Consider the following 21,250-nt stretch of genomic DNA (forward strand, 5'->3'; position numbering starts at 1 on the left):
TTTTAAAGTTTCTTTCCGTCACTTTCTAAAGTAAATCTTAAATTTAAAAAAAAACGTTGAAATTAATGGTTGGTTACAACAGCACGCTTGTATGCTTTGGCTCTAGTCTTGGTAAATATATGAAGATGGCGCCACCGCTGCTGTGACACTAGTGATACTTTTCTTGCCACCACGGCTTGCTTTTCCCTCCAATAGACGGCTACGACTCCACACAATCGCCAACGTGTTTGCCAAACTTTGACGGTTTTAATGTATATTGCTGATTTTTCCTTTGTTAAAAAAAACGCACACATACAAACTGTTCAATATGTACGTTCATTTGCGTAGGCATCTGTCTCAGATCGTTGATAGTGTGGAGGAGTCAGTACTTCACCATACCAGAAAATCATATTATCTATCTCCTTCCCTCAGAGGGTCTGCACCAGGGTACTCATAAATAAACGAGATCCCATAAGGAAACAAGATTATTTTTTAATCCTTGTGTTGACATTATTAATCAAATTATCCGAAAGTATTTCATGTTTAAAACTATGCTATATAGTAGTTATATGTCTGCATTCGTTTTAACGGAAATAGCCTATCATAATATTCTGTCTGTTTTGTAAAGTCGATGAAAGTCTATCCACTCCGGGACGATCGGCCTACGTTAGGTCTATATAAAAAATTGGAGTAATAAAAAACTTATTCAGTTGTGAAATTTTAATGACAATTTAACTAAACGTATAAATCTTATTTATACTTACAGTAAACAAGTAAATTATGGTTATTTACAGGTAGCTGGGGTGCCGCGATGTGCGCGCGCAACCCCAAAATTGCACTAACAAAATATGGGGTGCCTATATATGGGCACCCATATCCCTCGGCTGGTGGTTGAGACACATAAACCAATAGTATTTCCATAGATTTGTTATTTTAATCTACGAACACTGGCTACACTGACAAAAACAACCACGTATATGTTAAAGAAAAAAAACGCGTTTATATCTTTAATTTTAAAAAAACTAATCGCTGCTTAGAAATAATAACGTAGGTAATATGAAATTGCTAAAAGGCAGCAAATTCATTGCATCATGCATAAATCAAAAGATGTCGCGGGAAAATAATTATTCTTTACTAGATTCGACTCGAAATAAAACAAAAATTGAATACCAAAAGATAATCTTATCTTTATATTCGCTCATTTAAAAAATATTCACCGACAACTTTCATGTCGATTAAATTATAACGAGTCATATAACTTTTCTCAACCAGCAACCGCTGGAAGATATAACGAGTAAACATTGTGTATATCAGATTATAACGCAGTCTTAATAGTACGCCGCGGTACTTCGCCTGCCCTTAGCCGAGACTGCTACTTCTATACTACGGCGCTACTCGAGTACATTGCTATCCAGAACATCTAACCTGTAATGCACGTGGCTCTGATTGTAGGAACAACTCAATACTAAAAACGATGGCTGTAAGAGTGGAGAGCAAGAAATTCTGAAAGAACAAAGTCTTGCGCCTAGAAAAGGTTTCAATTAAAAAAAGTTTGGAGATATTTTCATCTACATTTTCATGGGGATTTTGTATGGGAACCTCCCGTCGTAACCTCCTAATATATTTTTTACACCAATTAAATATTTTTTCTTTACAGAAAATACAAGTGTCTTTTACAATTTACTGACCTCGAGTAGACAGACAATGCTTTTTAAAAAATATATTATAACTTATTACTATATAGATAATTTTCACATATAGATAACGAACCGTTGTCTAATTTTGATGAAATTTAAAAGGTATGTAGGATCTGTCAATAGAATTTTTAAATTCGTGGGGCAACAAAATCGTTTAAGTCGTTTTAAAAATATTCACTTTTTTTATGTATTGTGTTCGCGAGGTCTATAAGTACGCGGCGAACAACTATAGTTATTTAGTTGAGATGTTGCTACAATCGTTCGCCATACCGACTAAACTATCTAGTAATAAAATGGCGTTACAATATCTATCGGAAGATTGTAAAATGGCCTTGCCTATACGAAATGGTAACAAGAACTACACTAAATGCTAAATGTATTCTATTAAAAGACAAAGATGCAGTTTGGCTTTTCTTCTGTATAATAAACCCTTATCGTTGCATCATATTCATGGCTGAAACGCTTTCGCCAGTTTTCAAGCAAAAAAAACGTTGATGAAAATAGGTGTCATTTGCGAACTACATGAAATAAAAATAATATAATTATGACACGACAGATAAACAGACATACACAGGTACGTCAAACTGAATACATACATTTTGTTTGATTCTAGGGTAGAAAAAAAAAGAAAACATAAAGAAATGCAACACGTTGTTAATAAATACTTTTGAAATCTTGTCATGTACTTTCCAAAACCATGCTAGCTGTAATAAATGTATTTTTAAAAAGGAACAACAGATGTCAATCGTACAAAAACAATATTTTCCAAAATTTTCCGTTATCTCGTTTTATAACAATGCATTGTAGTGTACCTAGCAGACAGAAGTAACCAATACACAACAATACATATTATTTTATACATAATTTGGCACAAATGTGTATTAAAAGTGATTACTTTACTGTGACACGTATTAAAAAACCTTTGTCTTTTAATAGAATATCAGTAACTAGACTAGAAATCATGGAGGGACTAGACAGGGAGTATATGGAAGTACTAGATACATAATTAGCCGTTTACACTTTGACATAAAAACCCGACCATACTAACAATTAAATAAAAACTGATAATAAAGTAATGACTAGATTAACTTTAAAACTATATGAAAGAAATAACACTTAGTAATATCATAACAAGGTACAACAGTACTAAAATTGACAATGATGTTGATGATAATATTATATGGTGTTTTATCAAAATACAAAACAAAGTGAGCTTTATCGAGTAAGATCCACGCGCTTAACGAATAAAATGACAATCACAAACAGATCGTACAACAGTTGTTTTTACAATAGTGGCATCATTGTATTCCGAAATAACTTCACTTATGAATAAGAGGAAACATTTTTAAAATTACTTTTATTTAGAACCAAAAATGAAATAAAAAGTATTCATTGTGGCATCGAAAACCTACATCATTTACATTGAGGTATTCCGACGTATGAACCGCACTTCGAGCTACCCTTAGACTTTTATGCGGCGGTAATAAGTGCTATTTTACAATAAATTTGGTTAGATTCATGTACGATTGCTTAATTATTTGCTGATCGAGCCAATATTGTCGAACACAAAACCCAAAACACTTATTAAAAGATAAGTGAAACGGCTTCTACAGGAACTAACAAAGTTCTAAACCTGAAGGAAAGGGTCTAAAGCTAAGAATCGACGGGCGATGGCGGCCACCGCTATAGTGAGTCCAGTCTTGTCCGCTGCACAGCCAGTAACGCCGACTGCTGCTGCAAACTCTTGCGCAAACCCTCCAGAGTCTGTAACACCTGAAAACATATCATGTACATGTACATATGTGAACTAAAGTCTAGTAAACTTGGTAAAATAAAGGAACGAGGAACGTTGTAAAGGAAGTGATGTCGCGTGACTACTATTTATAAAGGTTGGTAATTTTCTGATCGTGATCGGTCCTTCCATTCTAAAACCATTTCATACAGGTCCCAAGATTGTAATTACAGAGCCTTTGTAATATGTAACGACCATTAGAATAGTTAATAATAAGGATACAACCTTAACATTTGAAAATATAAACATTGTAGTTTGAGTTCCTATTGAGCCAAGATACAGCTGCGAATAATAACGATTTGCGACAACAATATTTTTCCATCAAATGTAAATAATACTATAATTAGAATTTAAAAAAATCTATATTTGAATACCGAACTCCAAATATAGCTAATCTACAATCATAAAAAAACAGAATGGAAAATTATGTAATTATAGAGTCATTAACATGCATTGAGATATCCTCCACTATTAAACATTAATGAACTACGCAATCCAGTTTACGTCTTTGTTTACTACGAGTTGGTTATGATCACGGTTATGACGCTTCAATTATGTAGATCTATATATATTACAAGACTTCTACATTCTAGGTGACGCATTATTACTTAATAAAGATTGTGTAGCTACGCTTTCACAACTTATTACTAAATGCTATTAAATATCACATCACGTTATTACATCGGCTTTTTATGTTTTTTGGCTTTAGAAGATAAGAAAAATCATCTGGTAATTCTAAGATTTACTTAGAAGATTTGTTGAAAACAAGTAGTTGAGAATATACTTCATCATTATTTGCTCCAACTTCCAAATTAATTATAACTTTACCACATATTGCAAAATTGTAATGGTTTTTCTAAACTATTTAAGTTTACAATTTTTATTTATTTTTTAAATCGGAGCTACATTCAAAAGTTGCTCTTGAAATGTATGCAAAGTAATGTTCCGTAACACAATAGCATTCTTGGATTTTCCACCTTTGTCTCACCAATCATTACATTATTTAATCGAATTTGCAACGTTAATATGTACCTCACGTTCTGGCTGATTCATAAAACTATACCTACAGTATCATTTAATAAGATAGAAGTTTCTGGTCGCGTCACGAAGGGATTCGGACATTTGTGGAAAACACTAATTGCGTGTTTTTGGCCTCATAATTATTCGCATCAAATGACGTGAGAGAATTGACGTCATAGAATATGGATCGTATGGTGATTTTATCAGTAATTTCCTGTTTTTGAATTACGTTGAATACGGTAAAATTTTGTTATAATGAACTGTATCTGTAAAGTTCATATTTATTTTAACTTTTATGGTAAAGTTTAATTTATAATAATATTTTTCTAGAAATCATGCGATGATCATTAGTGAGAGCTACTAGACAATATTTTTGTACTAAAGGTATCTAGAATATTCTAAGAATGTTCTGTATAATAATATCAAAATACCCACCTCATCTCGAGCGTACGCCTTCCGTTTGGGGGGTTCGGAATGCGGTCTATCTCCACAATCATAGGCGAGCACCTGTCTCGGCGCCAGTGGAGGGGGTTGGGGGGCAGTGACGGCTAGAGGGGATCTTCTCGCTAGGGGGGACGGCCTTCGTGGGGGTTCGGGGGAGTTGGCGCGCATGAAGTTGGTCAGGTGCGTGCGTTCAGGGCTACGACGAGGCGCTTCGGCCTGAAACATGCAAGGGTTGTTTCTTTCATAACCATAATGTGATTCATTCATACAGAATGAATATGGGTATGAAAATTCTATTGATCGATTTTTTTTGTTGCATGAAAAGACATCAAAAATAGACAATAAAGTTGAAAGAAGAACAAATATAAGTATATAATATAATATAATATAGTGTAATGCATAAAATCTTCACTACCAGCCAGGTAAAATATATACATAAATAGTATAAATTTTACCATTAAACAAAAGAGGCTACATAGTTATTTATTACAAAATTTACTTACAGTATTTATGATCTCGATCCCCTAAACTAAGTTTACTAATAATACATAGTAGGTTACTCGGTTATATTTGGAAAATACTCACAGAAACTAAAATATAGAATAAAATCATTAATCAAACTGTACTCAAAACTCGACATCAGGCTATTAATATATAAACGATTAAAATCTAAAAAAATATTAATTCAAGACATGCTCCAACATTAACATTGTCTTCATACCTCAGTAGCCCTAAGTTCCCTGACCCGAGGATTGTGAGGCGGCTCCAGTGGAGCCCTGGAGACGGTGACCAGCAATTTCTCGGCCTCCCGGATAAGTTCCCGGTACTTCCTCTCGGCTTCTCGGTCGGCCTCTAGAAGAGGGTCCCTCTCCCGCACTGGGGGGGCCGACGGCGCGTGGTTACGGCGCCGCACGCGAGGGGGCGTCGCACCTGTAATAGGGTAGATGGCAAGGTCAGGGAATTGTAAAAAATGTGTCCTATATACATTGATATGTTTTATTTTAAGATCATTATAATAATGATCATTATATATTGATCAATCTATGAATATAATGATAATAAATAATGATCATTATATTCATAGATTGTAACAAAGCAGCTAGAGATTATACCTAAGAAGATTAAAAAAATAACAACATAAAAACTAAATTTTGTGACAACTTTCATCAACTTTAGATAGGTACTTTTTTGATAAAGTATACAGAAAAACAGATGGACAACGAAGTGATCCTTAACTGAAAGGCTTTAAGCGTTCCGTTATTACATTTTGAGATACAGAACCCTAAAAACAGAAAAGCGCTTATACCAGTATTGCAATGTCGGTGGAAATACTACACTATATGCCAAATAATCTAATTAATGTACAGACATACCAGCAGACCGCGGCGGTCTTCGAGGCGGCCTTCTCCGTCGTGCCCGTCTTCTTCCAGGAGACGCTGTCTCATCATCATCCTCATCTCCTCCATCCAGCCCAGTGTCACCATCAGAATCTATGTCTGCGTCAGAGAGTATCGCTGTCTCCCTTCCTCGAGGCCGCAAACCTCGGCATTCTTCGTCGCTGGAAGCACCACCTCGGTAGTAAGGAGACCGGTGAGGTTCAGGGGATAGGTGTGGGGATAGGTGGGGTGAGAGGTGGGGGGATCTGTGTGGTGACCTGGAAAAGTAAAAAAAAATATTTTGACTGAAAATCTTAAATACCTGAACAGAGGTGTACCTAAAGTCAATTTGGACTACTTTCGTCTTTTACTAAATCTTCAAATTACTAGAAAATAATCAGCAACATTTAAATATTGACACAACCTACTAACCTAACCTACATAATTGGTTATGAATACATAAACTATTCTTAGTAGCTTCTAGGGTTTCCAGATACCAGTAGCAGATTTTTAATAACATGTACGCGGTTTAGGTTCACAGAGTCGACAGGTTACAGGGTTAACAGAGTCAAGAGTTGCGAAACTAAAATACCACATTTAGCTGTTCATTATTAAATTTTTAATATTCCTTACAAAATACAGTCCGCTGTTATTTACATTTATGTTATACTTTTAATCAATCTTATCTTCTCGATACGTAGATCGACAAAATAAAATCACACATCTATGATTAAACAATTCAGTGATAAATTTAATGATAACTTCACTGAATCATAGATACTCGTACTTTATCTTTTGTATTCTTCATGAACAGAAAATAGTTTAAATTGACTCACTGGCAAATCATTGGTAATAACTTAGATAAGATATTGAAAACGAAGATAACTACGTAAGCAATAGAATATATGTGAAAAAATGTAGTTATACATTAGAATATTAACTATGTTGGTCGACATGGCTTCGCTCAGCGCTCTAGAATAAGATTTTCTTTATCCACTTTTTAGTACTTAATTCTAAACATTGCCAAAAAACGATCACGCGCAGAATGGCAATCTATAGTCAGTATAGCGTGTAATTTTTTTATTTCTGCAACTGTCTTACTCAGACACCTCATGACGACGGTGATGGCGAAAGCTTATAGTAAGAATAGCGCGTGATGCCGCTAAGGCTGATAATGCGGATGGAGTAGCTGTCTCATTCACACACTAGACATGACGAGATTACCTGGTATATCTGGCTGGATGGGAGTCTAGTGAAAATGGAGCGTGATGTAGCTGCGGCTGGTGCGCCGGGATCTGCAGCGACTGCTGGTGCGTCAGGTGCACCGGCCGGCGGCGGCTGGGGGACGTCCCGCCCAGCCAGGGGTTGGTGCGGATGCGGCAGCGAGGGCGGGGGGAGGGGGTCGCGCAGACCACTGGCTCTGGGACGCACCGGCGGGCTGGGTTTGAACGACGCTGCAATTTATAATCAATAAAAATCAAAAATCAGATTTCAAACGGATTTGCCATTTGTAGGTTACATTTTGCTGCTTTGTCGACCTCTGAAATATTCATCAGTTTCTTCATATTCAAAATTCTTTAAGGTCAAAACATATGTTTTGTTTTATATGTTTATATGTTTAACATTTTCAGTGTATATACACTGAAAATGTTATTTTGTTATTTCTATGTAGCCAATCCGGTGATGTATATGATTTTTCTTAAAATTTTGCTTCGAAATCGAGATGGTATCGTCATCGAGATAGTCTTATCTACGAACTTGCTACGAAATATTATACCCCATGTTCATTGATGTGCAATCTGTATAGTCTGTATTCTCTCAATAACAACGTTTTTGTTAACATACAATAATTTCCGGCATATATTAATTACCTTCACAATGTAAAATTTCATTCAAATATGTTTATCGAGATGGTGATGGGCGGTAACCATCACTTACGAAAATAAGTAACAAAGGTTTTGACATGTATTTATGTTTATTATTAGTATATGTATTTATATTATATCATTGAACTTCCACTTGTTTGACTTATACATAGATATTATGTATGAGTCAAACAAATAGTAATAGTAATAAAAACAATGGAACATCAATAGGACTGCGTCAGATCGGGCCGCGCGCGAAATAATAAATGTAATTGAACTTATCACGCGTTTATGCCTTATGTTCAAATAGCCCTTTATAAAGTAAAAGGGCCTTACAAAAATTGCGCTCGGCTCCCTAACGGCAGCCGGGCGCGGGTCAACAAGATATACTTGCGGGTGTCAGCATCAGTGCTCTCACTTTACGATCACTGCGCACTATGCTCCCCGAGACAAGGAAGTATTGCTCCAAGTCTGCACTTACCCTTATGACATGACCAGAGACAAACCATGACGCGTTTTAAATGTAGTGCAGTGCCATCTATTGGGGGTTTTAGGGATTAATTGCCATACACGCACTAGTCTAATTTTAATCTGTTTTATTAATTATTTATAAACCAATAGGGTTAAGCAATGCTACAGACTTTCAAGTAGCAAGCCTACATCCAATTCTACGTGCTCGTAACTAAACATAATACACATCTCACACTCATATCATATTTTTTGCCTAGATTATTTGTACAGGCTCTATTTTGTATGTAAATAAGCTTTGACATACATGAACAGAGTTTGATTTACAGAGTTATTTATTTGCCTATAACTAAAAATAATAATTATAATGTTAGGCAGACGACCTCTATTACAAAAAGTTTCTGACATATTCTCGCAATATAAATAAATCGTTACACCTTTGATTATGATATCAAATCAATTAAGAACTTTTAAATGTTTAAAATTGTGTATGTAATTTTAACAAAATTGAATTTTGTTTTTGAGAAATAATGCCTGACCCTGGAATGGTCAATCTTTTGAAACATTTTTTTTTAATATCATTAATTTGCAATCCTTTGTACCTACGTACACACACAGATTGTGTAATAAATGCTTTTGACTATGAGATACGCGAGATATGAGAGAGAACCTTTATTTTGTGCCTCGCTCTGGTTTAAATATAGCTTGGATAAAAGGTCTTGCGTCGATTTATCCGGTCTATTTAATGAATAAAGCCGGCATATGAAACAGGGGTCGATAAGTAACATTGTTTAGAAACGCAATTATGCTAAACCCCTGTGTTAATGGAAGTTCCTAAACGCGAGTCGGAAAAGGGCATGATTAATTTAAATCCCTAAAAGATTTGTAGCTCTAAATGAAGGGACGTTGCGGACGATAAATTTATTAGCGAACCTTTTTTGTTGCCAATCATATTATCAAAAATTTTTATTTATTTTCTCTAACTTTGCAATTTGAAGCGGCATAATGGACCTCATTAACTAAGTTGTTTGATGAATATTTAATTAGGGCATTTGTTTATAAAGGATCTGTTTGTCTAACCCGAAAAGGATCAAACTTTTTATTGCTCAAATATTTATAGTGCTCAGCGAAAGTCCTTTAACAATTAATGATTATGTGTCTTAAATTGAAGGAAATATTACTTTCTGTAATTCAAAGAGTGACAACATGTGAAAACTCACCTTCGCTGGCTCATGATAAAGGTGTGTAGTCGGCGGCGCAGGCGGCGGCGGAGGAGAAACAAGCGGAGCGGAGAGCGGGGCTGGTGCCGCACCGGGCGACGTGCCGTCCGTGGAATACCCTGGAAATTAATTACACCATAACACTAATATAATGTATTTGCTTGGGCAATTTTCAGAAGAAAACAACCAATTTTGAAAATCCTTTCAGCAATATGACAATTTCTGTGTAACATACGGTAATATTTATTTTGATATTGTAATGGACGCAAATAACTGGTACGAAGTTAGTTACAAAAAATTAATGCATCCGTTACAATATCGGAATAAAAAGTAGAAAAAGATCACAAAGCAAAACGTTATATTTTAACAGATCACATTTTCTTGATAATTAATATAGCTAACACTTACCTGTGCTGTACGCGCTCTCCGGGGAAGACAAGTGTGGTGGAGGCAGCGGGCCCGTGGTAGCGGCGGCGATGGGCGGCCGACATTGCTTCTGTTTACGCTTCTTCGCTCGCCCCAGCTGCGCTTCCATCCATGACTTGAGCCGCGCGCCCAACATGCCGCCGGCGGCACCTGGTGATATTTAGAACTTGTTTACTTTATTTATTTTTACAGGAGGAGTCAATTAAATTATAGTCTCACTAGATCGAGTTTTGCCTCCAACTCTGTACCTATCCTAATTCTAAGTAACGTTTTAAATGCGAAAGTAAGTCTGTTTATTTGTTACCTCTTCAGGCTTTATCTACTTAATTCAACCTTCTTGAAATTTTGCATACATGTACATGTATGGAGAAGGACAGAAATAACTGTTTACGTGGCAAAAGCTATATATATACTCGTCTATAAATCGTATTTGAGATCTCAAAAGATAAAGATAGCGTTCCACTTATGACTTGAGCTGTGCACCCAACACGCCGCCGCCGGCACCTGGTGAGATGCGAGCATGTTTATTTATTTACGAGAGGAGTCTAGCCGACTAGTCCCATTTCAAAAGCGTAGTGAAAAGGGTGGTGCCTTTATGCAGCTAGAGTTTAATTATCAGGTGCAATTTAAAAATGCTACGAAAATTTTGGTTTACTTATTTTTTGTTATAGATCATTTTCTGTAATGCCAGTACCAATCTGAACCTAAGATCTGATCGGTAATCTCTGCTTTTGTTGCACTTAATACTTATTTATTTATAAATTGTTTACCTCCAATATTAGAATAGGAAAACGCTAACACAGCTCGAAAATAAAAATATCACATAATGTGAATAATGGTGATCTATTTTTATGAAGCACACACATAATAGTCTCAGCCAAAACTCATCACAATAGGGTTCTCGAAACTTACATAGGTACACCTAAGACGGGTGAAGCAGAAGAAACAAAAGTTGCGTCTTAATTACGCCGCACAATAGCTGTTTCCCACATCCCTCCACATTCGCACAAAAGCGTTACTACTTATGCTGTAATAATATAGAAGAAAACAATGGTTCTTCAGAAAACTCAGTTAAATGCCTGCGTGCGGTTCGTCCGTACAATTGTTTCCTTGACAGTGCTCCATATTTTCCTGTCGTCAAAACTTGAGCTTTGATGTCAACAAAAGTAGTGATATAAAATGTTTTATCGTGACGTCATATCACTGTAGCCGTTAGCGGCAGCTTGCTATTCATAGATGCAAATTAAATAGTAACAGAAACTAACATTTTCCGATTTCTGTGGTAACTAGACAACACTAGAGATATTTTTGAGATTTATCCCAAACTCATCTATATATAAGTTGGGTTTAAGCCGAATATAAATTGAAGAAATATTCGGAAATATAAACTCATCTGTAGTGAGGGTTTTAAACAACTTTTCCTAACCAAATAACCAATCAAATTTGCAACAATATGTAGGGAAAGTGTCCGTGAAGATATCTGTGCACCTACCAAATTGTGAACTGAAGTCGATATCTTTATATTTAATTCAGCTCGAACAAATATGTATTATCACATCTTTTGTAAACGCTTGTAAATAAATCTTTGGCTCACCATATTTAGTTCTAACTAATTATATCTTCAATGTTTTACAACTTTTATAGGATAAGACTTGTATAACCAGATTTTTTATAATAAGCCGACAGGGTACTTTTCTACCCTATGAATATTTTGCGACAACGCGGACCCTCGCACTGTCGCCTTTCGTGAAACTCTAGCTCGTAAAAAAGGCAGTCGCCGACACCCTCCCACTTCATTTCCATCACACAGTGTCTTGAAATAAACAGACAACATGAATATTGTATAAAAAGGAATCATTTTACCCTCAACTGTTGCTCGAATTTTATTTAGCCAAATACCTTTTGTGTTCTCGGTTTTGTTGGAGAATCATTCCTTACCCACTTATATAACTAAACAAAAATAGGTTCTAAAAATGCAGCTCTTATAATATCAAGAGTACATGGCATATCACTGCCATTATAGGTAATCCAAAATGAAAGCTTACAACTAAAACCTATAGTAACCATAGAAAGAATAGTTGAGTGGACTACCACCACTACTTACGTACTACTTGGTTACAAGCTTATCAACCCTCATGAAGACGATACAAAATAATTGCTTCCTACTCTATACATTGTTACTTTCATTCACTTTCTACTATTATAGATCAAAGTGATGATATTAAAAAACTTCGGGCGTTTGGAAAAAATAAACACAGTTTTGGCATTAATACTTTCTTAACCACCTGGCCTACACCGACAAATTGTTTGCCTCCATTAAAAATAAGACCCATTGATCTATCTTATATTACGAGATATGAGTAGAAGAAACGTAACGAGCCGTAATAATAAAAAGCAATAACATAGCTTCATTCTTTCGCCTCGCATCCCATCCATCATCGGGAGCGGCTGCTGCTTGATGAAACCAAGTACAGAACTAAAGCTCCCACCCGAAATCAATATGATCATACAAAATGTCATACTTTGCGTTTTTCTGCGCACGGCACAATAAAGTTAACGTCAAATTTGACGTTGATTTTAACCGGCGCGCCGCTAACGTTTAGATTATAGCAGAGAGTTCGTGCGAAGGTTTGTTGATAGTGGCTCCTACACACTATCGATGAACTCAGATATGCCAACCCATCGCGAACGTATATTGCTTAATTTGCATTGACCGCAAGAAAAATCCTGCTGTATACGTCGAATACGCCATAGATCGGCGAACTTACCGATAGAAGGTTTATGTACAACGGGACGATGACAGAGTCCGGCCACTCGATGAAACTGAAACTATCTCTCTCCTCGCAATGTTTTATAAATGAAAACGCTCTCTTTAATATTCCTTTATCTGGGATTCTAACGCAGCCGTATGTTGACGATGAGCGCAGCTATTTGCGGAGCGGGAAATGAGGTTTGTTTTTATGATTGTGATCCAAACAAAGGCACTGATCTGGTGACGATTTATTACCGCATTCGTGAGAATGTCGTATGAGTTTATTTGTTGCTTACGCATCCTACAAAAGAAAGAATTTGTAAAGGAAATGCCTAAAAAATGTGTACACTTTCTAAGGCCTTCGTAGTGTAGATATATTAAAAAAAATAAATAATATTGGAGTCTAGAAACTTTTTCTTGAATCATGAATATTAATCTTAGTAGAGTGACCACTTATCCAAATCAATCAATCACAATCACGAATAACCATTTGATTTCGACCCTGTGGTACACCCTTAAGTAATGTTTCGACACCCCACCCTGGGAACTGGTAGCTGCAGAAAAGACGAATGAAAGTGGCTTATCCAGGCCGAAGGGGAACTTACGAGATTTGGCTAATATTAGCAATCCATTACCGCTCGCAGTCATGCCCTGAGACCCTGACTAACTTTCAAGACGTATTCGATATCGATTGGGAATACATTACATTGGGATAACGTATTTCGGAGTTGTGTGGAGTTCCCGATCTTGTTATTTCTTGGTTAGACTTCTTAGACCTCATTTTATTCACTTTATTTATGAAGTTTTAATTTCATACGATACAAAGCAGTGCCGTCACATTTTTATTTGATCAACAACAAGCGTTCAGCGTTCTAACTTCTGTTCAACTATTTTGATTTTATATGCTTTTGACTTGATCATACTTTAAAAATAAGACTAAACATATTTTAGGCATGTTGTGAGAATTTAGCTAATGATAAACAGCTCTGAGTAACAATAAGCAAACTTATTTAACGAAATAAATCGAAATTTTAAAAAAATCCACACTTCGGTCGAGCGAGACGAGTACATTCGTACAAATAAAATGCGAAAGCGTTATTCCTCTGCTGATATATCTTTTTATTGTTTCGTTTTGTTACAAAAGATTCGCAGATATCCTCCGGCTATACAGTTTTCTTTTCAGGAAAATTGCGTTACGAGAAAAGGCAAACGCGCAATCAACGAAAAGATATCTTTTATAAGCTTTTATCGTTATTATATAGGTATGTACTTTTAGCATATATATATAGGTAAGTATTTTTAATGAAATCCAAACATAATGCAAGTTAGGTTTTTTGGAAGAAATATTTTTTAAACTTTTTTATTCCAAATAAAGAATCTTCTAAAAATCACCCGAAAATGAAGTACCTACTTAGTTGACTAATTACTTTCAAAATTAATAACTTTTTCACGTTCATTAATACCTACAATAATAACATGGACATACATAATTGTGGACCATGTAAGTACTTTCTAGAATTTAAAACATTTTGTTTTTCATTTATTTTTTAACAAAAGAAAAATTAGGTAACATTACTTTCTAACTATTACTTAACAAAACGTCGAATTTTACCCACCCGCACGTAAAATGTGAAAAATCGTATATTTACTAAGACGAAAACTTCCCTCCAATCCCTCCAATTCTGGACCACAAGACGACCATCGACAAGTAATAAAGTGTCGATAGAATCGTAACAATGCCGACGGGACCTTTCTTCGTGGAATAATGAGTGGAAAGCAAAGTAATCAATTGTGGCTCGGACGAGGAAAGAAGAGTTTTCACAATATGGCCGTTGTTGCGGGAAAATGCACGCTGTATGAAATAAGTTGTAAGTTATGCGCTTTTATAAATTTTCAATCTAAAAAGAAAAATTAAAGAAAGTAGTAACTTGCTTACTTGGATAGAGTTTAAATAATCCCTGTTTTTAAAAGCAATTTTTATCATTTTTCAAATAAAATCGCTTTGGAATGTAATTGTACTGATCTCGAGTCTTGATCTTGTATTGATGACATAATTCGTGCATTTGTGCTGGATACTATAATTCAAGGCTCATCTTTCCTGATGCGTATTTTAATGCGTTAAAATGGGTATTCACCCACCCAACTTATTTACGTAACCTCAATAACCGCTTATAATAAACTATTCGTATTTTTCAACCACAAAACAATTAGGATACCGATAGATTAGCCGCTTTTGAGATGTGGTGCTGGAGAAGGATGGAAAAAATAAGATGGATAGAGTTCCAGCTTATTTTTCCATCCTTTTCTCTAAACGCATAAATAAGGCAGACGTCGTGTCGTAACGAGACCTTAAAAGCAAAGCCGAGGATAGAGAGGTGTGAAGTATACTCCGCCGTCAAGAGCATAGCTCTTAAATGGGAAGAAGAAGAAAACAATAACATGAAATATTACTTAGTTATATTTTTACATGATTTTTACCCTAACTAGGAACATTATCCCGTTCAAATGTTGCAGATAAATTGAAGATAAATTCGGAACTTATTCAGGGACCTTACAAATTATCACAAGGGTGTCAACAGATCAGGATCCGCATGCGAAAAGGGAACTCCCTCGCAACACCCTAGTCCCATTTTTTGTATAAACAGACAAACATTACGAACGAAAACCGACAGATTTACGACAATAATACAACCCATCTCTTTTATGTAACGACTATTCGAAAGATATCAAAAACCATTATAGAAAATTGCTCACCAATCAGCCTTATCTTGATGATAGAAAATACTTAATATTTTTGCAGGTAAGGAAAAACAATATACATCATTTTCAAATCCCTGTGCTTCGTTTATGCGAGGGATCGCACATAAAACCTGTTGCTGAGATCATCTACTCTCCATTTCTCCATAATACACTGTTACCTCTGGTCTGGACTACGGGTAAATAACTTTATTCATGTATTCATTCACCCGATTCTCAATATATTTAGACCAAGCGTCTAAACATGGTTTCCTTTTTCAAAAGGGCACTTCGTACAACAATATAAATATCCTGCGCCGTCACATGTTTTTCAACACATTTTAAAATGCGGCGTAAAATAATAATATTTCAAATAAATCAGTATCTCTTATGAAAGATGTTGGCGATTTGAAATTAACTCGACTAATTCAACTGGATTTTGCAATATTTCCATCTCATAATTGCTATGCAAATAGCTTAGTCGTCGTTGAATAAAAATACAAAAGCTAAAGCCGAGAACAAAAGGAAAAAGTCACATGTAGACAGAGTATAATTATCCAATCAAATATTCATTTATGCGGACTGTCTCCAACGGAGCGAGGGAGGGAAGAAAAATAGAGTTTCCTAGCTGCTTTATCATCATTCGACATTTTCTCAACGTCAACCTTAATGAGATAATTTTTAGAATTAAGTTTTTAACTTTTCCTCATTAATTACCAGTACTCTTATTGAAATACTTCTTCAACGAGTTCGGTACAACAATCATCGTGAACTTTGCATCTTAAAACCCCCTCGCGTCGACATAATTGCGTTAATCTTAACATTAATCATCTAATTTAGACAAGGTACTGCTAACTCTGACTTTTACATGAGGATTATGTTGTAATTATTCACAATTAACATTTCGTACCATCTTCGCAGTTCAAGAGATAAATCATGTCAAATTGTGTCTCTTAAGCAGATATAAATTTTAATTGGACAGACGAAGGAGGTCAAAACTTGTTATTTTCGACAACAATAGAACTTCTGGGTCAAGAAATATAGCGGCACAGAAAAAAATGTCATATCGTAGTATTTTTGCTATCTCATCATGTCGGAACTACCCATAAAGTTACTGAAGACGTCATACTCGTACTTATACTGTTATCACCATTCGGGCCCCGCGGGAAACCTTTTGCTAGTCCTTCAAGGACAAAATAACAGCCCTATAACTTGACAAACACACTTTCTTTTTAACAACTGACAATATTCTATCAGTCCAAGCTTAATTATAATACTATTTTTATTAGAAATTTATTAAACTTGTTTTTGAAAATTTTACAAATAAAGAAAACTACAACAACGCTTTTTCTGTTTTTAGAAATATGGGAAATTACAAAATGACTTTTTTTGTAATTTCCGAAAGAGAAAAGATTTTGTGAATGATCAGCGTAAATGAGAAAAGAAACTAACTAGCATTTTTCCCTTACTAAACTAGGTAGTAAAAGCTATAAATTGCGGGCCGCTTTCAGCCGCATTTCCTAACAACTGCAGACTGAAAGCCAGAGACAGACGCGATTTTGATGAGACGACACAGCACTTGCCTCAAATGAGCACTATGAGCAGTCTGCAGACTGCATTAGCGAATATAATACCTATTTATTAATATGCTTAAGAAAAACATAGGTACTTTAGGGAAATTTCGATAATTTCAAAAGACACAAAACAACCTACAATGAAAGTCTGTAGACTTAATTAAAATTAAATTCATTTTCACGTTTGTTATAACGGTATATTAATGTCCTCATAGTAATTACTAAGGAGTATCATTATAGCGAGTGAAAATTTCTATTCTCTGCCTACTCCCGTGGAAAGCCGGCGTTGTCATGTAAATAATAACGTCACGGTATTTCAAAAATAGAGATTATCTGTCAATCGCAGTAATGTGATACTGTATGTACGTGCGTATAATTGAGTATTACAATCTAATCGCGAGCTTTCAGTTACCTTTCCTTATAAAGGAAGCAATGAATATAAATTGTGTTGGAAAGATTCGCCAACTACTTGCCGCAAATAAGCAGCCTGCAGACGACATCAGATAAGTATCCTACGCTTCAAAAGTTTTTTATTTAAGACTATGATTTGTTAGTTTCAGATTGATATCATAACTAGTAGTAAGCCCATATAAACGTTAATATTTTTCTTTCGTAATTAATTTGATTTGAACTCATATTTTTGTTAGAATAAGTAAAAAGTATTTATCTTTTTGTATGAAACACAAAATTCATGATGGTGCTAATAACGTAGCAAAAAAGTATAAGAAGTCTGGGTAAACCAAAATTTTAATCTGTTCATAATTAAATAGTTATAAGTATTTTTGTGACTCTGCCAGTACAACATTCCAGGTAAGGATATTGGAGTGTGCTGGCTGCCATTCATCGTCATTCATGCAAAGTGGAATAACATAAGACTGTAAAGTCAGTGTTCCCGAAACAATCGTGGGGACAAAACATGTGGATTTCCCCCCTGACTACATTCTCCTGTGGTTAGCTTTACGTTTAGTATAAGGGGCTGACAGGATAAAACAAAATGTGTACCTACTTTAACTTTGTGCATTTAAATTTATGTGAACGGTATCTTGAAACTAATTTTGGATATTGCCATACATGTTTCCCGACACATTGTTCAGAAGTTTCAAAACTTGTTTTGACTTATAATTATTCAAGTTTAATAATATAGATAAACCAAACAAGATACTTTGAATACGTCTAAAAAACTTATAAAAATAAAAAGTCGTGTTTCAGTGACAGAAATCCTATCCTTGTGAAAACAAAATAAAAATTAATGTAACAGAACCTTTCCTTATCTAATTTTCGTGTTAACAATTTCAAAGAAGTTCAAAGTAAGGATCATAAATGAATTTGTCAAAGGCCAAGACATGAAAGGCCAAGGGATGTTCCTAAAATCCACAGGGAGGAGAGAGAAATCTCGCATAACTCAATTTACCACATATACGTGATCGAGCAAAACATGCACACGTGCTCAGCATCCCTAATATTCTGATTGCGCGAACTAATTATGCAAATAGTTGTTTTGTGAATATGAAAGTAATAATTTAGTTTAGCAACAACATAATTATTTACAGAATGTTAAACGTACTTAATCCTAAAGAATAAAATAAAGTTGAAATCGTAAAAAATATATTCGACATTTATTGGTTCGAGGATCCATTTAAGTAATAAAACGCTAAACATTCAGTACAAAGCGTATTACTTAATCTAAATTCAGCACAACCCTTCAGAAGGGATCACTTGGAAGCCTCTCACAGGGGCAGTGGGCTATCGAACGAACCGCTCATTTGTTAGTGCGTCGGGAAGGCATGGATCCACGTGCGGAAATCTAAATTCCTTAACGTACTTCATGAATTAAAAAAATAAACTGACAATGTGACAGACTTTATGGTGTGTTCTAAATTTTAATAAGTGTAGTAGTGTTGTACTTACAGGGGCGCGCGGTAGTAATATGTGATGATAGTGATGTTGCGAGCGACGCCGGGTCGCATGCCGGGCGTGATGCGACGACGCGCGGTTGTCGCCGACTGACGCACGCGCGCAGACGCCCTACGGTGCTACGACGCTACGCGGTAGGCGCTACGCCGCTACGCTGGGCGCATTTCCACCGATGCGTAGGGGGAAACTTGATTGAAAATTCCCAGTAAGGGAATAATTATTGTTGTTAAAAATATTTACATAAAATTTTACTAGGTATTCAGGTATGAATTATTTAATTATTGGAAACAAATAGTTATAAGTTATATGACTCGATATAACTTATAACTATTTGTATAAGTTATATGAGTCGACCTCGGTGGCGCAGTGGTAAAGTGCTTGCCTCTGAACCGTGAGGTCCCGGGTTCGATCCCTGGTCGGGTCCTGATGGAAAATGATCTTTTTCTGATTGGCCTGGGTCTTGGATGTTTATCTATATATGTATTTGTTATAAAATATAGTATCGTTGAGTTAGTATCCCATAACACAAGTCTCGAACTTACCTTGGGGCTAGCTCAATCTGTGTGATTTGTCCTAATATATTTATTTATTATTTATTACAAATACGACTGATAATATCATTTAAAATAATTTTATTTTAAACAGAGATCCTCACTAACATTTATAATAATCAATAATTATACTCCAATATGACTCTAATCTATTGATTTGTAAATTTCTGAAATCCCAAGAAAAAGATCGATCCAAAGCGAGCTTTTGCTACCGACCAAAATACACTTCGGTGTAAAAAGCTCCCCGTAGCTCAATTCTCGTGGCAGCTATTACGTTAATGTGCGGGGGTAGATTTTACAATAAAAATAAACGTTTGCCCGCCGCCAGGACAAACTCCTAAAAACGACAAAACGGCCTAACTTCGTTATTCATGTAACGTTATTAAAAACAAACAGGTTGCAAGCGGCCTTTCCAACTTAGCTGCCAGTATTTTTTGCGGAATATCCCTTCAAAAATTAATGGCTTACTTTTGTGAAAAAGTTCCGAAATTTAATGAAAATTTTATTTATTCAACAGCGCGAAAGATTAGAGAATTGTTAAAACTTTTAAAATTCACAATGATAAAAGTTTGAAAGATTGTTTGAAGTGAACAGTGAATTTTGAAAATACACGAACAGAGACGCATTTTAAGAGTGAGCATTATCTTTACATTTTTGGATACTTGTATTTTATTAAATAACAACATAATACATGACGCATATAAATTATAGGCAGGTATCCTGACTTCTTCAGGGCAATAGAAATAATTAAATTTTCCGTAGTTGTTAGTTTGAACAAATTCCTTATAAACATCCCCCTAGAATTACAGCCGTTAAGACTATATGTTTGATATTAGATAGGCAGATAATTTTTATTTAAACATTTGAAGACACTTTGCAAACGCAAAATCACATAGCACAAAAATAACAACCACAAAAACGCCGAGACCTTTGTCTCCTAATGCTTATTTATGCTTCAACACATGTTATCCCCGTGAGATCTCAAACACTCCCTGAAGATTCATCACGTTGCCGAAACGAAGTGGTATAAATATTTGAATCCATATGCGGCCCTGCTATGAAAACTAATAGGGGTTAGTTACCGCAGCGCGCAGTCACAGGTAGGCGTTTGATCATGAATCGTATTCATGTAAATATGAATCGATAATCGGTAGTAGAGTGGCGGATTAACACAGTTTCCGCCAGTATGTAATTCAAATTTTGCTGCAACTTTATATCGTTCTGCCATTTCGGCCTGGCATTCTTTAACGATATGTCATGTTATTCCCGCACCGCGATCTAAACCGAATATAGGTAATTTTGCAGATACCATGGAATTCGTAGGTACTCACGTAGTACCTACTCTGCTGTCAATAGGATAATTACAGTAAGTCGGATTTTTGCCAAAACCGAGTTAAATATACAGCCATGATCACGATAACGAGATCTACATTCGT

The 21,250-nt window shown here is 35.5% G+C and overlaps 1 protein-coding gene and 1 non-coding gene across 3 annotated transcripts; both read right to left on the reverse strand.

Annotated features, from left to right (window-relative positions):
- Positions 1–697: 697 nt before the first annotated feature.
- On the reverse strand, positions 698–19,355 carry LOC128680282 (serine/arginine repetitive matrix protein 1-like). 2 transcript variants are annotated; one of them, XM_053763342.1, is made up of 8 exons: positions 19,258–19,355; positions 10,270–10,437; positions 9,862–9,980; positions 7,533–7,762; positions 6,306–6,586; positions 5,654–5,862; positions 4,924–5,148; positions 698–3,449 (listed from the first exon to the last, which is right to left on the reverse strand). In XM_053763342.1, exons 2-8 carry the CDS (start codon positions 10,421–10,423, stop codon positions 3,360–3,362), a joined length of 1,308 nt encoding a protein of 435 aa, XP_053619317.1. In that variant the 5' UTR covers positions 10,424–10,437; positions 19,258–19,355; the 3' UTR covers positions 698–3,359. The 2 variants fall into 2 exon arrangements, with proteins under 2 accessions (XP_053619317.1, XP_053619319.1); XM_053763344.1 differs by lacking the exon at positions 4,924–5,148.
- Positions 8,504–8,633, reverse strand: LOC128682201 (U4atac minor spliceosomal RNA). The gene has a single exon (XR_008406092.1). It is a non-coding gene; the product is annotated as a U4atac minor spliceosomal RNA (small nuclear RNA).
- Positions 19,356–21,250: the final 1,895 nt, after the last annotated feature.

This window comes from Plodia interpunctella, chromosome 2 (assembly GCF_027563975.2).
Source record: "Plodia interpunctella isolate USDA-ARS_2022_Savannah chromosome 2, ilPloInte3.2, whole genome shotgun sequence".
NCBI lineage: Eukaryota > Metazoa > Arthropoda > Insecta > Lepidoptera > Pyralidae > Plodia > Plodia interpunctella.

Bases quoted from the DNA above. Each gene is read 5' to 3' on its own strand.
- LOC128680282 (XM_053763342.1), bottom strand. From the start codon at position 10,423: ATGTTGGGCGCGCGGCTCAAGTCATGGATGGAAGCGCAGCTGGGGCGA. The intron at 9,981-10,269 runs GTAAGTGTTAGC...ATTAATTTCCAG, and splicing joins GGAGAGCGCGTACAGCACAG to GGTATTCCACGGACGGCACG. The intron at 5,863-6,305 runs GTATGTCTGTAC...ACCCTATTACAG, and splicing joins AAGACCGCCGCGGTCTGCTG to GTGCGACGCCCCCTCGCGTG.